Genomic DNA, 18,735 nt, shown 5'->3' on the forward strand with positions numbered 1-18,735 from the left:
GGGGGTTCACGATTTTATATAAAAAACGAAGAGAAATTAAAAATATCAGCATGTGAAGCCTAACCACAATTACTTATAAAGCGATATTTTTAATTTCTCTTCGTTTTTTATATAAAGTCGTGAAACCCCCGCTTTGTTTTTACGCGTACTGTAATCGCGTGGAAGAATTTTGTAATTTTATAAAGCCAAATTCAAATTGCTCACGATTAAAAAATTGAAAATTTTAAATTCCAATATCTTTCTCATTAGACTTCTGACCCGAGTGTTTCAAGTATAAAAACGTTCTGCTATGCGGTCCGCAACTTATCCTGGTATTATTTTAGGCGTAAAAACTAATAAAAAGATTCAGCAGCGCAAAAACATCGACCGATCTTCCCCCCGTCCTCTTTTTTTTCGAGCCTTTAAAGAGCGATTCTAAAAGTAGGCTTATTATAATATACACAATATATACAGAGAGGAAGCGGGTTTTAATAAAATTTTTTTACGCTGTAGACAATTTTACATCTGTTGATCGCGTTTACCGCGCGTCCTCTGCCGCACGCAAGAATTCTTGTAGCTCCGCATATTGTATACGAAATATATACACGGTTTATTTAAAGTTGCAGACAAAATTTTCTAATATTTTCACGTCTATTTCTTTCTCTGACGGAGATTTGTCGCCTCTTTTTTTGCCGAGTGATTTTCGCGAGAAGCGATTGCGCCGCGACTCGACATTCTCGTTCGCGAGGCGGCGTAAAATTATTGCGAACGACTTCGCTGTCGGGGGGGGAGAGAAATTGCATAATTTCAGTTGACAATTCGTTCTTTACGGGGAGAGAAAAGCCGAGGACCGTCGCGAGCCGCGCACAGTCCGGTCCCTCAATGATCCCCCGCGGCTGTGCAAACACATACATACAATTCGCGCGTAGCTGTATGCAAATTTTCATTGATGCCGACACCGTGCGAAGTGGCGGCGGGCGCGCGTGGCGCAGGCGGGGGAGAAGCACTTTTTACGTCACGGCCGCCAGGGGGGGCGCGCGAGAGGGAGTGGGACGGACGGCGGGAGAGACGGAGACGGGGCTCGCCGGTTATTGATTCCGCCGACCTACGCGTACACGGCGACACATGTTGACGTTCCCTGTGCGCGCTCCGAGTTCCGTGCGATGACTTGAGACCGGACGGCGCTCGCCGTCTCTCGCTCTCTCTCTCTCTCTTTCTTCCTCAGCAGTCGCGTCTTCGGGCCGTTCACGCCGGCGGAGCCGTGTTCCTGTCCGCTCGCTCTCTCTTGTCTTCCGCGCGCGCGGAACGATGTGCCGATACGCGTCGTAGGTTAAGGTCCGTCCTGGGGCCAACGTCCGTCGGCTCGCCTTTCTTCTTCTTCCCCCCCCCTCGCCTCTGCCTTCCATCCAGCAGCCGTTGAATGAGACGCCGCATCCGCGGCCGCACGAAGATGGACAACGGAGCGACGGCCGCCGAGTGTCTCACCCTGGATTTCGGCCCGTTCGAGACGGTGCACCGATGGCAGCGCATGCCGGAGTGCGACGAGTTCGTCGGCGCCAGGTAGGCTCCCCCGCCCCACTTGTTCTCGCCCGGCGACTCCCGGAGTCCGGTTTGACCGGAAACGTCACGACTCGCGATTTGTATCCGTTGTGCATTTTATCTCACGTCTCGTGGATTCGAGGACGTGGTCTGTCGACGCAGCCTGACTGACCTCTCACCCCGCCCGCGTTTGCTCTTCTGTCTCGCAGACGCAGCAAGCACACCATCGTGGCGTACAAGGATGCCATTTACGTGTTCGGCGGCGACAACGGCAAGAGGATGCTCAACGACCTGCTGCGCTTCGACGTGAAGGAGAAGTCCTGGGGCAGAGCGTTCGCCACTGGCACCCCGCCCGCGCCCCGCTACCACCACTCGGCGGTGGTGCACGGCTCGTCGATGTTCGTATTCGGCGGCTACACCGGCGACATACACTCCAACTCCAATCTGAGTAATAAGAACGATCTGTTCGAGTATCGCTTCCAGACCGCCCAGTGGATAGAGTGGCGATTCATCGGAGTGCAAGTATCGCTTTGTCACAACCCAGTGAGAAATGATTCGTCGAACGATGTCAAAACGATGTCGAATCGACATCAATACCGTCAAATTGACGTCGATTCGACGTCGATCGATGAATCACTTCTCACTGGGAGGAGCCTCCCCGCACGATTGTCTTGCGGGCGTTTTCCAGCAAGGGACACGCTGACAATGAGACAGAAGGCTGACCCTGAAGTCGCACGGCGCACTGGATTCCCTAAGAGATATTGCCTTGCGCTTTATTCGGCCTAGACGAGTTTGTGCCGAGGAAGACCCGAAGAAGGGTCGAAACGTTTGCTACTAAAGAGAACTTTTGCGTTTAAATCGTGAGAACCGAGTTCCGTTCATTTTGTGGCTCGCACTGGCACTTTCTCCTTTCCACGCATCTTCTTTTTGCGAGCCTTCGCAACACTTTGGCAAGATAACAAGATAAAGTACTGCCCGCGGGGCATTAGTTATCTTATTGTTGCATTCGGCGAAGGACAAAGATGAAATGTGCCACTCGCTGGAGAACGAGCCACTTTACTTTTGCCTCTCGATGCGTTTTATTGAGTCTGTCCAACTGTAATGTATCCGTAGGACCCCGGTGCCAAGGTCTGCCCACAGCGCCGCTGTGTACGATAATAAGCTGTGGATATTCGCGGGCTACGATGGCAACGCCAGGTTGAATGATATGTGGACAATCTCGTTATTGGTGAGAGACGCATATACTTAACGCATTTGTTCGAAATGCGCAGAGCACTTAAGTGCGTGATGCAGCCACGTTGCAGTTTCATTTAAATTTTAATTCGCTCGATATCTGCCGTCAGCCCGGTGACTTCAAGACGTGGGAGGAGGTCGTCCAGGTCGGCGAGCGTCCACCGACGTGTTGCAATTTCCCCGTCACGGTGGCCCGAGAGTCGATGTTCGTTTTCAGCGGCCAGAGCGGGGCCAGAACGACCAACAGTCTCTTCCAGTTTCACTTCAAGGAGAGGCGGTAAATTTCGTCGCGACGCGCGTCACGCCCCAGCGAGAAACGACGAGTCATTTCTGGCTGGGTGTCGGTGCAATCCGCAGGACCTCGGCTCACGTTCCGTCCACCGTAAATTTGTCGTTTCCAGGTGGACGCGCATATCGACGGAACACATATTACGTGGCGCACCGCCGCCGCCCGCGCGGCGATACGGTCACACGATGGTCAGTTTCGATCGCCACCTTTACGTCTTCGGCGGCGCGGCCGACTCCGCCCTGTCCAATGATCTCCACTGCTACGATCTCGACACGCAAACGTGGAACGTTATCCTACCGTCCACCGACAGTCAGGTAGATGACTTGCAAAGATGAATATTCGCATTAGGAAGGGCCGATCATTCGCAACGAATGATAAACCGGAACAGGCGTCTAACCCTTTGGCGAATTTTTAATAGATAGAACAAATTTGCGCTTATCCGTATCCTTCGAACCAAGCTTGATTTATTTGTTTGTTTGGTTCGGTTCCGTTTTAAGGTGCGAGCGTTTTCTCTCACAATAGCGTATTTTTATGAAAGAACGCGACAAGCGATTAATTTTTATACAATGCGTCCACGCGCAGGTACCACCCGGTCGACTTTTCCACGCCGCCGCCGTAATCGGAGACGCGATGTTCATTTTTGGGGGGACCGTGGACAACAATATACGCTCCGCCGAGATGTACCGCTTCCAGTTCTCGTCGTATCCCAAGTGCACGCTGCACGACGATTTCGGGAGGCTGCTGAACACGGCTCTCATCTGCGACGTGGAATTCATAGTGGGCGAGCTGGAGACCAAGATACCGGCGCACATAGCCATGGTGGCGGCGCGCTCGCAGTTTCTCCGGGCGCGCATTCGGCAAGCGCGCGAGAAGCTGGACAAGTACATGGAACAATTGCCCAAGGAGTCCAGTAATAAAGTGCCACCACTGGAGGCAAGTGAATCGGTCTAAGATATTTAGACCGACAGACTACAAGTTTCCCGTCTCAATCTTTAATCTTTACTGGTGACAATAAGCAAACCCTTCTTTCGCTTATAAAAGAAATGTCTTAAGAACCTGCTCCTCGGTGATTTTACAAACGTGGCCGTTACATTGCAGGTGAGATTACAAGACGCCGTGCCGGAGGCTTTCAAAATGGTGCTAAACTACATTTATACTGATCGCATCGATCCTACCAAGAGACCGGACGACAAAGCGGAGGACCCGCAGAGCAATCGCATCGTACTTCTCATGATGGACGTGTATCGTCTCGCCGTGCAGTTCAATATGGAACGCTTGGAACAGCTGTGCGTCAACTACCTCGAGGCGACCATAAGCCACGCCAACGTTTTGGATGCGTTGCGCAACGCCGTGCACCTGAAGCTGTACTTCATAAAAGAGTTTTGTCTCAGCTTCGTCGTCAAGGAGAACAATTACAATCAAATCGTGATGAGCCAGGAGTTCGAGACGCTGGATCAGCCGCTGATGGTGGAGATCATCAGGCGACGACAGATGCCGCAAGTCAGAACTTTCACCAAGTACGAATACGAATCCGTCACCGGTAGGTATCGCGTACACGCGCGACACACCGTGCGCCGTCAATTTGTCTCTCATATCTCACGGAGTCCGTTCGGTAGGGACAAGCCTGGAGCAAGACATGGAAGCGTTCCTGAAGAGCGTCGGTCGGGAATTCTGTGACATCACGTTGCGGCTGAACGGCGTGCCGATACCGGCGCACAAGGCCATCCTCGCAGCGCGGTGCAGCTACTTCGAGGCAATGTTTCGATCCTTCATGCCTGAGAATAATATGGTGAACGTAAGTTCGTGCGATTCATAAGAGAAAAAGCACAACGACGAATCTCTTGCTACGCGAGGAAAGGCCGGGATTCCATTATCTCGTACGTGCAGTGCAAATTGTAAATATAACTTATAGATACAAATTGGCGAGATGATACCGTCGTCGGAATCATTCCACTCTTTGCTGAGGTACATTTATTTCGCGGACGTCTCGATGCCGCCCGAGGATTCTCTGTATCTGTTCACCGCGCCAGTGTTCTACGGTTTCACGAATAATCGGCTCCAGGCGTTTTGCAAGCAGAACCTCGAGATGAACGTCACCTTCGAGAACGTTATACAGATTTTGGAAGCAGCCGATAGAATGCAAGCTACCGACATGAAGAAGTACGCCTTGACTCTGATAGTTCATCACTTTAGCAAGGTAAAGAAACGCTCGATATTAACGAATGGTTAATATTCATGCGGGCACGTGCGCAGTGTATTCGCTTTTCCTCAGGTCTCCAGACTCCCAAGATTAAGGCAATTGGCCCGCGAGCTCTTGCTGGATATTCTCGATGCTCTGGCTGACGAACGCAGCGAGGCCAGAACGTGTCAAGATATGACCGATTGCTGACGGATTTATACCTCAGGTCGTCGTCCGGGCAGGCGGAATTTATCGTCGCCGTGCAGTTTCAAGGTGAGTACGATTGTTTAGAAAAAAAAATTACTGCTTTCAGCATCACTACGTTTTATGAGTTATGAATGATACGCAGTGCTGAGAATTATGTCTGCGATGATATCCCAGAGTTGTCTCGTTCTAGGAACTGTGCCGGATGAATTTCATCCTAATAGGACGAACGGTTCTGTATGTTGGCAACTGCTATCTTGATCGCGCGGCTATATCCAGCCTGACATCGGACACGACGCCGACTCTACGGCCGTTATCAGCGGCCGCGTCGTTCGCATCGGTTCCAGACTTGCCGTCGGCGTGCAGCTCCGCTCGCCCGGTCGTGTCGCCTCGTAATCACGACCTGAGGCAACACCAACGGTCTCATATCCATCGTTGTTACGTCAGTTGCAACGTGTTGAGACGCACTGCCGTCGCTCTTTCGGATCTTCGACGAAGAAAGCTGTTCCCATAATCGGAATTATGTTAACAGCAAACATGAAACGGCGACGACTTTCGTCGAGCTGCGTCGTAGAGGTGTTCGTTGCACACTATTAGTGCATGATATGATGTAAAACCGTGGGAAAGTCGATGCATAATATTACTGTAGTAATTGTGTCCGTTCATGTAACGGAATATTAGGTACAATCTATACCTAGGAGTACACGCGCCAAGGTATCATTTTCCATAGATAGATACTTTGATGTCACTTCCGATAATGGCATAATACGTTATTGCGTATATCGTAACTAGCGATTGTTATACTGATTTTGTGATTTTTTTAAATATATAGGGCGTTAGAATTTGGGTATAACAACAGAAAATGGTATTTCGGCAGAAAACCAAGTAACAAGAATGCATGCGACTTTTTAAATTCGAGCCGTTGTTTTTTTTTATTTTAGTATAAAGGCCTAAAGTTTGGTCGACTGTGTGATTGCAGAATCTGTAATCTCTGTGCTTTTTGTTGCTTCTGCTTTTATACCCGAGTTTTGTGATATATTATAGCATTTGGTTACAATACCCCAATGAGATGCCACACCTCTTTATCAACAAGCTTGTTGCATTTTCATGGGTTGTTAATCGATCTCAATCGGCCTGTCTTCAATTTGGAGAAAATTGGAAAATATTGACGCTATTAACCGCTCGATCGTTCGATACAAGCACTTGTGACGCTCAGTCCATAAGGCACTATTAATTTGACAATTTATAGTCGTTCCGATATTTTACGAAACGCAGCAAATTTCTTAAGCGATATAAATTCTCGTTACAGGACAGTCTTCGTCTCATTGTGGTGGCCATGATAAGCTTGTATGTTTCCATGTTTCTATTATATACGTTGAAGAGTCTGTAAAATATGCATGAAATGTCTATTTGTGTTAAAGAAAAACAACGTTGTTATGACATATTTACATGTATTCGCGTTCGTCGTCGTTCCGTCGTCCTCTTAATCGTTGATCTTTTTGTAATTATATATGAGACAAGAATATTTTTATGAGCTTTAAGTATTATACAAGTAGTACTATACAGATAATTTTTATTTTATGCAGATGAGAGATTGGAGTGATTGGTAAAGGTGAATATTGTGCGGATGTATTGTTGAAGATGACATATTTTCCAGACGTTTCAAAGTTGTTGATATAAGAGATATTTATAACTAATGTGCGAGTATAGAGAAAAATTAAGTTGATCTAGACTACCAATCGGTGTGAGTCAAATTAAAAATTGCAAACGGCGCCTATATTTTCATCGAATGTAAGATAATAAATTAAATTATACGTGCAAAAGGAAAAGAGTCTGTAATTTATTCGGCGTATCGCCGCTGTTGACCTCGTCGATAATTGCGGTTTAAAATTTGCGAAACTGAAATTGCAGGAGAACATCGCAGCGTTGGCGGTGCACGATAACACGAGTGCCGTTTAAGATAAGAGGTTCGCGAATTGTTGAGTGGGTGGGTAACATTGATGACCGCGCTTAGTTAATAAATTATGCATTATATTTTAATCTCGAATATAATTGTACATACATGCGATTCGTATTCTCGTGGAAGTAATTAATCTTTCAAGTTTACAAGAGCAAACAATACGAATCGAGGGAACGAGAGGAACCGAACAGCAGGAGCTCGTATATAAAATCACATCGCTTTCTCTCTCTCTCTCTCTCTCTCTCTCTCTCTCTCTCTCTCTCTCTCTCTCTCTCTCTGTATCTCTTCCTTTTTCTCTATCTTTCTCTTCTATGTAATATTATCTCTAGGTAGGTGGCATTTTTATTGTACCTAATATTATCACTAGGCAGGTAGTACTTATTTACTCTGACCATGCACACATTCGATTTGACGACATTTCGTTCGAAGAGCGATCGAAGCGAAAGAATCGGATCCAATTTCCTCATCCTGGAGCGAGATGCCGTCAAATCGAGTCTGTACTTGGAAGTAAACATCCCTCTCTTGCGTTCCTCTCTTTTCGCTCTTTGTCTATCTGTTCGCCAAAGAAACAGCGTTCCGCCAGGAAACGTAGATTAACATCTATGGCTCGTTTCTCTTCACGATCTCCGACCACACACGTTGACGACACACAATACTTCGACACAATTATTCTTTTCTCTCAGAAGTAACGAGATAGCTGAACGGAAGGTAAAACGAGTTCAAGTAAAGGGAGATACACCGGTCTTAATAGAAAGGACGAAGTCAACTGTTATTTCTATTTCGATATTGAAACGCAATTGGTTGTTGTAAATTGTTCTTGTTCTAAAATGGCGGTTTTTTTTTCGATATGCAATCTCTTCGCAAGACACTCCATATTGTGTTTTAGCTTTCTTACATTTATTTTACACCCCGTAGCAATAAATTCCGTTCAGTCATCCGCTACGTCTATAATCTTTCTTTTGGGTAAAATCTCTAGAGGTTTATTACTTCCCACCTATTAAATCATTAAGTTCTAACATTCATCAAGGCCGCCACGCAAGCCAATGTGCCAATTATGCACCGCACAAGGACGCCGTCCAAACCGGAAGAGTGGGGAACGTTAGAGAAGAGAAAAGCCCTAAAACAATTGAAAATATGTCGAAGAAAATTAAACAATACATTTCGTTCCGGTCCTCGATTAAAAAATCTGCTATAATTACAACATCTAAAATGCTACGTGACATTAAATGAATCGTTATTTTGCTATTCACTAATTTCAGAGAGCTGTGCGCGGCGCAAGAAAGAAAGAGCGCAACGGCCCATTTTTCATTTCTTACAATCTTCACTGCATACGTTGACGTTAACACAGTTATCGAATTCTTTCTTATGGAAATAACTGAAATGACTGAAAAGTGAAATGAGTTTTTCGCCAACAGATCGACGAATTAGCTATTTCCATTTCGATGTCTGAATTGCGCGATGTCGATCGCACCGAACGTCAAACAGAAGCTTTTCTTTAGGATGAACGCAGCGACTTAAAATCCAGCAATTTGAAACATTTCGGTGTCTTCCTACGCTTTTATTCCTCATTAACGCACTATGTTTGGACAAGGCAATTGTACTCAAGATCTATTCCTTTTTTTTTGGTCGTTGGGTAGGCATTGTGCCCGACATTGAGAGAAGGGGAGGAAAGACGCCAACTTGTACTCTTGCACACTCCTGGTTTCCGAGCTCGAAATCAATTTTCAATTCTTCGAATCTTCAAACATCTGTGTGTTCTATCGTAAGGCGTCTAAATGAATTCTTTTACAAAGGCGTCTCATACGCTAGCTGCGGCCCTACATTCACTATGTAAACCTTAATGTAATTACTCTAAGTAGGCCTTTCTGTTCGTCGCTTAAAAGTCCAAGTCGAAATCTGCGCTTAATATTGCACGCGGCTGTCCAGTGCCACGTTGCGATATTAATCGTAGACAGCTCGGACTCGGTTCAATTATTACAAAGAGACATCTACGAGTTACAAGGAAATAACGAGATAAAAGTAGCGATACGGTCGTGGTACAAACTTCACACGTTGATTTCGAATGGCCCCAATCTGAAAATGCAGAAACAACGATGGACATTTTCGTTCATATCATTTTGTGACACGACGCGACGTACCGATGACGCCTTACCGATTGTAATGTATTGTTTGACTCGCTTTGTAGGATTCCAAAGAGTGCGAGACAATCAATCCTCGAAGATCAATGCTCCTCGAATTTTCTGTGTGAAAGCGGGTGCTGCACTCACACATAGAGAGAAGAATGCACATCTCGTTGAGCATTACATATCACGTACATCCACGTCGAGCATTACATTTCACGTCGAGCGTTATATATCACGTCGAGCCTTTACATATCACGTACATCCATGTCGACGGTGTGGTCCATACCAAACGTTCGGGAAGTTCTTCTTTCAGGTCAATTCGCAGGTCATTTCTACGAGTAATAACAGCGACTAGTTAGTGACGAACGTTAAAAAATATATATATTTAAACGCATATGAAAGAATTGAAATCAATATATTTGATGTGTCTTCGTTCCGCATTTTTACGTGATAATGGCAGTTCATCAATCTCAGATTCGTTAATCTACGTTTTTTGACCGGCCCGATACCAGGCCAATTTCACTTTGCGAATCTAATTCTAAGCACAAACTGTTGTACAAAAATGTCCTGGGCTCTCGACTGAAGGTGCGAGCTGACGGAGAATTAATAATCGTATACCTTTTCCTCGACGATACTGCTCGTCGACGGTACTCTCTGCGGGGGATCCAGCCGTCTCCGTCTCTCCTCGATCACCTCGGTGTCCGAATTGGCCACGGTCATCTGTGCCGGTTGCTGCGTCAGAGACGCGTTCACGTGTCTCGTCTTCATCAAAGGTGGATTCCGAGATTGGGGTAACGCGAACCCCCGTCTGAGAGCACCTCGCGGCGGCGACGGCGGTGGGTAGGATATACCTGGTGGCATATCGCCGATACGTGAGCACTCGCTTAAAAACATCTTTCTTGTTTGCGGATAAATGCTTTGTAGACTCCGTAAAAATGAGATAAATTAGAGTTGAAGTTAATAGGACGAATACTCGGAGAGAATTCTCTCATGCTTTCTCTCGTCAAGAAAAAACAAAAAACAAAAACAGGATTTTCACTAAAGTTTGTTCGAAGCTTTCGAGCGCGATCTTTGCATTTAAAACAGCTCCGTCAAGCTGTCGCGTGTGGAAATATTTTACGTCCAATAAAATCAAATAACGTACTAAGCTACGTTACAACCTTGATGTTACATTTCTCTCGTGCCTGCGCCCTGGATGGACAATTCCGCTATCTCTAATAAGCAAACGACATTAAAATGGTTTCGAAGTGGAGGAGCGCTCGGCGATCCCCACTTGTGATAGTAATTTACACGTTATGATCTAATCTGCGTGCATCTACGTGCGTGACTACGTCGCGTGAGAGAGGGCCGTCATCGAAAAGGCCTCGGCCTCGGAAGAACGTGACAAACGTAGGCGGCGGGTTCTGCGTCGGTAATTGCTACCTCGGTGTCCAGGCGAGAGCAGAGTGTCCTTGCTCTTGGTCATCTGCGGCACGATCAGCAACGAGTTCGGCGGCGTCGGCGACACGGTGGAGGTCTGCGGCGAAGTGGCCAGCGTCAGATTAGGCAGCGACTGACCCAGAGTCGAGTACGGCACTTGGACGCTCAGCGTGTTCGGCGTCGGCGATTTACTCATTAGCGAGCGCCTGGTGGATTCACGGATTAGCTTTAGCAGGGATTTAATATTCGTCGGTCACCGTGGGGTCGCGAAATCGATTCACTCACTCTCACCTCACGTGCATAGATCGATGATTGTGCCCGGAGCTGGACTCGCCGCCCTCCTCTGACGACAGCGAGCTCGACGCTCGCGGTTGCTCGTTCGTTTCCACGCTGACATTTCTACTGGGGTTGTAGCTCGGGAGGAAGCTGCTGCTGCCTGGAGACGCACCTTCCATCTCCATGCTACCGCTGGAGATGAGAGTCTCGTTACGTACAGTCGCACGGACGATAAATTGTCTTCGATTTCAACGTATACATATTCTTTTTCCCTCGTTGACGAACGTACCTGTGGCTGTGAGCGAGACTGCTGACGTGCGAGGCTCTGCTACTGCCGCGCGGAGTTCTTGGGAAGGCGTTATCGTATTCCTCCACCTCGAACTCGCCGTCGCCCAACGTGCTCGGTTGCCTGCTGACCGACGCCAGATTCATCACGGGTTCCCCGAGCGACGGGACCTTCATCGATAAGTATTGCTGCTGGGCCTGTTTCAAGGATTCCATCCACGACTGGAAGAAGCGGTGCCGTTAGCTCGAGACGAAATTTTCGCTCCAACAAGCGTGAAGATTCGAGGGTCTTTTATCGCATTAAGGCCTGTTAAATCGAGGCCCGTCAGGTTTCACCGACATCGGCCAATTATGGTGTCACTTTTGTCAATTAAACTACGCTCCACCGCAACTTAATTGTTCCTGTGACACATCGCGTGTATGATCTGAAGGACGGACAGGTGGAGAAACGGATTTGACATTAATTAAGCGACTGATGAAAGCCAGTATCGTTAGCGGGGATACAGAACGGAATCTAAATCAGGGATGGCGAATCAGTCGTCCCGCGAAACTCCGTCGTACTTCGCGGTGGCTGTTTGTCGAGTTACCTTGGCTAGTTTCGGGTCACCGGCGCTAAGGATTAAAGCGGCCGAGACTGTTCCGTACTCGTTAAGATAAACCAATCCCAGACTGGACGGCTCCTTGACCTCGTGTATCCGTATGCGATCGACGACGTACGGCTGCCTAATGATCTTTAACATTTTCTTCGTCGACGGTTTGCAGATCAGCAGCATGTCGGTCAACAGTAGTACGTGCACCTCCATCTAAAAGGAGATAATTAGCGAGCGGTATCTAGCTCCCTACATCTGCGTCTCGGCGTTTTTCTTAGTTGGTAGATCCGACCGACTCTCCACTTGTTGTTTACACAAAGAAATGAAGAATCGGCAAAACTTACAGGAACCGCTTCGCAAACAATTTGCTTTTGTTTCAAAGATAATTATTGCAAAGTCGCGCATATTCTTCCTTCGAGCGTACGTTTCCTGAACGCGACATAAAAGCAATTTCCGATCGAGTAAATAAGTTAACATTATCGATCTACCTTGCTGGTGGCGGCGTCTCTTAACTTCAAGTCTCCCTCTCGAAGAAGGGTCCTCGGACTATCCTTGGGGCAGCCGGGCATCGGCGCTGTAGTAATATCAAGATTGCTGTACAACCTTATCAGCTTCTCCACTTCCTCGTCGAGCCCTTTGGTTTCCACGACGTCGTAGCACTCGAGACGCGAGGCCGCGTGGACCAGTTGAGCAGCCTCCTCGTTCCTCCTCAGCGCCGCGTTCACGGACGCCACGAAACCGTCCACGGACTTGATCTGGACGCAAAACGAACCCGATCGAACGTAAACAACCGCCCTTGCGCTTCTCCTCGCGCGTCTTCTCTTCCTCCCTCTCTATTTCTATTTGCAAAGAATTTTCAAGCGAGAGAGCGAGCCGAGCTCGTAATTTACGAGATGTATTTTAGCTTACGCCTACGGAGAAGCTGGGCGCATCGCAAGTGCACTGACGTAGGAATTGGGGGAAAAAGCGCAACTTTTACCATGTGTATCAATTCCGCGCGTTGATCCTCGTTCTCCGTGTTCTTGTAGACGGCTTTGAGCAGGAGAGAATACCTGGTAAGCCTCTGCATCGGCATCACTAGTATGTCCATAAGTTTCAATCGGTTGCAGTCCTTTTGCGTCTCGCACCACTGTAATGACGAGATATCAGCTACTCTTGGTCTCTAATATACTTTGCCATCTCTCTATTTTTTTCTGCCGAGCTCTTTTTACGTCTCTTATGAAAATGACGGTTCGTTAAAGATATTAGTAAGCTAATATCTTGTCATATTGATCGGCGAACTTTGAAGAACCTCAGCTGCAGAGGTCTTTTTATTTAAACGAACTCAAAAATTGCCCGTTTCTTGTCTCCTTGGGCTGGCATTACATTTGTCGTACGACAAAGTTTTCAAGCACGTTGATTGGCTGCGGATAAGAAAATTTCTGGAGACCCCAGAACTTTTCTCTCCCGCGGCCAATCAACGCGCTTGAAAATTTTGTCGTACGACAATACAAATGTAACATCAGCCTTAGGTGAGAAAGGCTGGTTTATGCAAGGCCGTAACCAATTACAGTCAATTATTCTCTTCACTTTTAACGGCGACTGGACAATTTTTACCGATCCCGGCATAAGTTAACAGTTACCTTGCATAAACCAGCCTAATTAAAATCGCGAGCTGCACGATGGCTAATTCCAGGATGAATTAACCGAGATCAGTAATAAGATCAGTAGCTGACTTTGCGAGAGCAAATCAACGGAAGCAAGAGCGATTAACGGGGAGTGTACATACCACCAAGTACGCCGTGAAAAGCTGATTATCGTTCAGCCGATCCTTGCAATACTGCTGACATTTGCTCTGCTCGGCGCAGTATCTCGTATAAGGCGCGAACGTCTGCTCGAAAGTTTCGAAGCCCAGCAGAAGGTGGCCGGGATCGAGCGGCTGCCCGCTCGCTCTCGACGCGTTCACCATCGTGAGCAGATACTCGGCCCAGAAGTAGCGATTGGCGGCGTAGATATCGGGTATATTGCTGAAGAGCCTCAGCCTGTCGACCTCGATCAGGATGTTCGAGGCCTGCAGGCTGCAGAGACATGCCATGAAGAGCTGCGATATCAGAGACGGCGATCGTCACTTTCGGCGAAAGAGATCGAGAATTCTAATCTCCCGACGAGACCTCATCCACGCGAGTTACGTTACAAGACATTTCGCGCATCGAGCGGTTTTATCAGCTCAATCGTCTCGATCGGATTAATCGGCCTGACGAGTCTGGTCTCGGCGAAAGAAAAAAAAAACAGAAAACGTGGCAAGTACGTCGACGCTTCAACTTACATCGGTCACAACCTTTAATGTCTTGATGTAGGCCATTTCGGTCTCAGCCAGTTCCCAGAGTGCGGTTTGCTGCTGCGATTGCTTCTCCGAGAGCATCTGTGAATTCTCGACGATATCGCGCCAGTCGTTCTCTAAATTGTAGAGAGCTGAAAGAGTACGTTCCTTTTATTCTATAGAGATAATATGAAAAGAAAGAGTTCCCCCCCCCCCCCGAGGACGGAAAAAAAGGATCCTTTAAATCGCACTTTTCCGCGGAGAATCACGCGCCGAGCTATTTTACTGAAGATAAGAAACACCATCGATTTTCAATTTGCGACGCTAAGCGTTAAAATTTCTATTATAAAACTGTGATCAGCCACCCCGTTCGGGGATACTCCGGAATTAATCTCGCCCCAACTCAAATAAGCGCATTTTCGCACTCGAGGCCGGGAAATGGGAGAAGCAAGACGCGAGAAGTAACGCGACTGCTCCAAGAGCGGCTGTTAAAGAGATGCGCAAACTTCGCCGATTTCGTCTGCATGTAACGAGCTGGAGGCGGAAAGGAGAGTTTAAACGTTCTTCCGCGGGATAAGGATGTTTTTCCAAGGAAGGGCGCGCCCGCGTTAATTTTATCCCGGATCATCGGGAATCACCAGCACCTCGAGTCCTCGCGTTTCACGGGACGCTCGATGGGAGGGGATCCTGCCGGAAGTAATTCTACAAAATTCTACAAAACTCGAGAAAATATAACGACCAGAGTCTAAGAAATTCTACGTAAATTTAACAAAGCTTTATAAAAATCAACATGAAATCGCTAGAATCGGAACACTTTTGTTAATTTTTGTAATATTCTACAAGTAAGCGGACATTTTGATTCTTCAAATTTTTAAAAAACCAGTAAAGTTCTGTACTAATTTTTACAAAACTGTACATTTTCATGAAACACCACTTGCGATAATTTCTTGATTTGAGAACATTGTAATGTGCTAATTCGTAGATATTTTTACAAAAAATAAATGTTTCAACGAAGATATAAAAGTTTCGACAAATTTTTATTTCACGTCATTTTTTGTAGTTATTTGTAGAATTTTTGTCCGCCAGAGGAGAGAGAGGAGGAAAATCGAGGTGCAGAGAACCGGGGATCGTACCTTCTTCGTTGATCGTTACATCGCACTGTAAATGAACGTTCGTTAATTTCGGCACGCCATGCTTGTTGTACTCGTCCAGTTGGGCGGTCAATAGATCCATCTTGATACCCTTGGTATTAGTGAAGAACCCGCTCCACCGCTGTTTACTGGCTTTGAGTCCTGTGGCTCCTGCGGAACTCCGGCCGGAAGAGAGCGTTGTGCCAGCGCCAATTTCAGAGTCCGCGTTCGTGTCTTCGGTGGAAACGCTGAAGAAACGACCGCTTCGACTCCGATAATTCTAGCGGGGAAATAAAGCTCGTCTTCAACTAGTAGTTTAGAACCGAGGGATCCGACGCGGTGCGGAAAAGAAGCGCGTCGGAGGAAGTTTATTCCTCTTCGCTACGTTCACGTTAGACCTGTTTTCTATCGCTGTACTGGCGAACTAGCGCGGTAAGCTAGAATGAGAGAACACATACTTGTTTTACTCGAATTTATTGCACTAGTTTTGCTGGTATACTAGTCCTACTTTATTCAACAATATAAAGTAGGTAAGCGAGAATCATTGCGAGCGTGGGTCTAGATAGCTCAGTTGGAAGAGCATTCGCCCGGCGAGCGAAAGGTCCCAGGTTCGAATCCTGGTCTAGTCCTAAGTGGCGCGCTTAGTGCCCACCGCCCCGAAGATACACCCCTATTTATTACCACGGACCGTTCACCAGCGCAGCAATAGAAAACAAGCCTCTTTTCACACACGATGTTATCTAATACCCCGAATACTGCCATTGCACTAGTGCTGCTAGTATACCATTCCTACTTTATTTAGTAAGATAAAGCAGGGGAGCAAGAAGAATTTCGAGCGTGGGCCTGGACAGCTCAGTTGGAAGAGCTATTCGCCCGGCGAGCGGAAGGTCCCAGGCTCGAATTCAGGCCTAGTCCTAAGTGGCGCGATTAGTGCCCACCTCCCCGAAAGATACACCCCTATTAATTACTATGAACCAGTCACCAGCAATAGAAAACAAGCCTCTTGTCGCACACGGTGTTAATCTAATAATACACTGAACACCGCCATTGTCGTCGAACATTCGGCGGTAAAATGTCCTGTCCGCGAAACGATCGGGACAAATTATTGAGACCTCCAACGGAAACTGGCGTCCGCTTCGTCAAGTGATTATGCCGCGGTCGTACATCAAGGCTGAAGGCTTCTCGGAGCGAAGGCAACATTCTAGAAATTGCTCGTTCAGTTATCGCGCTGTGTAATCCTCTATCGAGTGTGTGATGTGTTGGTAGCCGCCATGAATAATGTATCGCGCCCCAACACCGGGCGCGACCCGTTAAGAGAAACCCGTCTCGGGTTTTATTAACGCTATCCCTTCGCCGTCCAGCGTCACCGCCAACGTCGCGACAAATCGCTCTCGTTACGCTTGCATGCATTACACGCGTTACACGCGGGGAAAACGCGACATATTCTGCCGCACGCGTTACTCCTCGACGCGACGCGCCAATCAATTTCACACTTAGCATCTTAATTCCCTTTTCCTCCTCGCAAAAAAAAACACTCCGTGCGAGGAGCTGTACTCTTGATAGAACAATTATTCAATTTATTGTATCAGTTTTATCATCCAGTTCTGAGACTGGACATTTTTCTTTTAATAAAGACTCGAGTTCGCAAGTCGACGAAGAATCTACTGGATATCATATTGAAATCAACTTGAGATTATGTGCAAATCAATAATCAAGTTGATATTTACAAGATTTTGAAGTGTGTTTCCTAATTTTAATAAAGTGGCCAGTTAGGTCAAATCAATTCTCCATCCTGGTTTACAAGATTTTATTGCGATATCTGGAAAATATTCCGTCCACGATCTAGTCATATTTTAATAGACATCATATTGAAGGCGAATCAACGTCTTCATCTATCGATTTGACTTGAATATGATATCTAGAGACCAACTAAATCATCAATAACTGGTCGACACCGACACGATATCTTCTATACATAAAATTGATATGTACACTGACAAAAAAATTAATTTAAACCCAAGTAAATAGATTTACTTAAAATTAATTTTTTTACTGAAGTAAATATTTATTCCATTTAAATAACAATATCAAATTTCCAAGTAAATCTATGTGTTGTATTAAGTAAATTAATTTAAATCATTACATTTTCTACATTCAAATAAAGATTTCATGAGACATAGAATACTGTTTATTAAACGAAATAATTGTTTTTGTTAAATAAGAAATCCAATTTTCTTTGCTGTGAAAATTACATCTTAGTAAACATTTTATAGAAAATTAAATTAAAATTTTTTAAATTTAAAATTATCTATTCTTTGATATTTAATAAATACTTAAATTAAAACAATACACGTTTTAATTTTCTTGAGTAAAGTAATATTTTTTTTATTAAGATATTTTTTTATCAGTACACATCTAATAGACGTCGACTATACATCAATAAGATATCGGCAAAGTATCGTGCGGATCTTCTTGCGAAATCAATGAAGAATCTAGTCGTCATCAAATCAAACGGTCCGAGAAATCACGATCGATACCGACTTGATCATCGACTTGTGAACCTGGGGAGCGATCACAAAGCAACTGGCACTTTCGCACTACCTTTTTTTTTTACTTCTAAATGCCAAACGATCAGCGTACAACTTGAATCGTTTTATAATAAATCAATGACAAGCGAGATGACGTTGCAAACTATTAAATTCGCTGCACGATAAAAGTCTCTCTCTCTCCACCCGGCGTAAATGCGACACGATGTGTATTACGCGTTAATGTAGCGTAATCGACGCTTCGCCTGCTCGTTTCACGTGACGCGAAACGCGGGCAGATTTCATCTACGGGGGTGCACCGTAATAACGGCGATAACGGACCTTTATTGCAGTCTACCGTGTCTTTAATGTGTGCGCCGTTCGTCACACCGAAAATACAGCGGCAATCTGTAAACCGATCGGCGTCGAGCTGCATGAGCCGCGGAAAAGACTGAAATTTTTGAGCGCGGAACAAACACTAGGTAAAATTAACGAAACGCGCAAAGCGTGTTACAGAGACGCCCCTCTTTCTCATTGCTCTAAGAGATGCTACGGAAGTTACTTTCATTAAAATTCAATTAAATTTAAACTCACCCACACACATACGAGCGTGATTTGATTTAAGAGAAGCGCAATTACGGCAAAATCTAAATTCGTTCCAGGGTATGGAAGTAACGCCGTTGTCGTTGCTTTTTTCTTTCGTAA

The 18,735-nt window shown here is 46.1% G+C and overlaps 2 protein-coding genes and 1 non-coding gene across 11 annotated transcripts in view; 2 read left to right on the plus strand and 1 right to left on the minus strand.

Moving 5' to 3' along the window:
• The first annotated feature begins 1,046 nt into the window (after positions 1–1,046).
• LOC105560778 (leucine-zipper-like transcriptional regulator 1) lies at positions 1,047–7,252 on the plus strand. 2 transcript variants are annotated; one of them, XM_012010178.1, is made up of 11 exons: positions 1,050–1,539; positions 1,728–2,036; positions 2,632–2,746; positions 2,862–3,028; positions 3,153–3,354; positions 3,623–3,973; positions 4,139–4,580; positions 4,657–4,835; positions 4,953–5,237; positions 5,313–5,492; positions 5,617–7,252. In XM_012010178.1, exons 1-10 carry the CDS (start codon positions 1,400–1,402, stop codon positions 5,427–5,429), a joined length of 2,307 nt encoding a protein of 768 aa, XP_011865568.1. In that variant the 5' UTR covers positions 1,050–1,399; the 3' UTR covers positions 5,430–5,492; positions 5,617–7,252. The 2 variants fall into 2 exon arrangements, with proteins under 2 accessions (XP_011865569.1, XP_011865568.1); XM_012010179.1 differs by lacking the exon at positions 5,617–7,252 and having other exon boundaries at positions 1,047–1,539; positions 5,294–5,468.
• A 181-nt stretch (positions 7,253–7,433) lies between these two features.
• The window catches only part of LOC105560781 (pleckstrin homology domain-containing family G member 5), a 161,855-nt gene continuing 150,553 nt past the window's right edge, over positions 7,434–18,735 (minus strand). For 7 of the 8 annotated variants that reach the window (XM_012010189.1, XM_012010186.1, XM_012010187.1 and 4 more), the window contains 12 exons: positions 15,509–15,785; positions 14,382–14,527; positions 13,845–14,156; positions 13,056–13,205; positions 12,565–12,831; positions 12,074–12,289; positions 11,491–11,708; positions 11,217–11,393; positions 10,926–11,131; positions 10,125–10,357; positions 9,536–9,838; positions 7,434–9,456 (listed from right to left, as the gene is read on the minus strand). In XM_012010189.1, the coding sequence (XP_011865579.1) occupies positions 9,833–9,838; positions 10,125–10,357; positions 10,926–11,131; positions 11,217–11,393; positions 11,491–11,708; positions 12,074–12,289; positions 12,565–12,831; positions 13,056–13,205; positions 13,845–14,156; positions 14,382–14,527; positions 15,509–15,785 (2,208 nt within the window). In that variant the 3' untranslated portion in view covers positions 7,434–9,456; positions 9,536–9,832. The remainder of the gene's footprint in view (positions 9,457–9,535; positions 9,839–10,124; positions 10,358–10,925; positions 11,132–11,216; positions 11,394–11,490; positions 11,709–12,073; positions 12,290–12,564; positions 12,832–13,055; positions 13,206–13,844; positions 14,157–14,381; positions 14,528–15,508; positions 15,786–18,735) is intronic. The other variant, XM_012010188.1, reaches the window with a different exon arrangement.
• On the plus strand, positions 16,062–16,134 carry Trnaa-ggc. The gene has a single exon. It is a non-coding gene; the product is annotated as a tRNA-Ala (tRNA).

This window comes from Vollenhovia emeryi, unplaced genomic scaffold (assembly GCF_000949405.1).
Source record: "Vollenhovia emeryi isolate VEMERY1.0 unplaced genomic scaffold, V.emery_V1.0 DF939221.1, whole genome shotgun sequence".
Lineage (NCBI taxonomy): Eukaryota > Metazoa > Arthropoda > Insecta > Hymenoptera > Formicidae > Vollenhovia > Vollenhovia emeryi.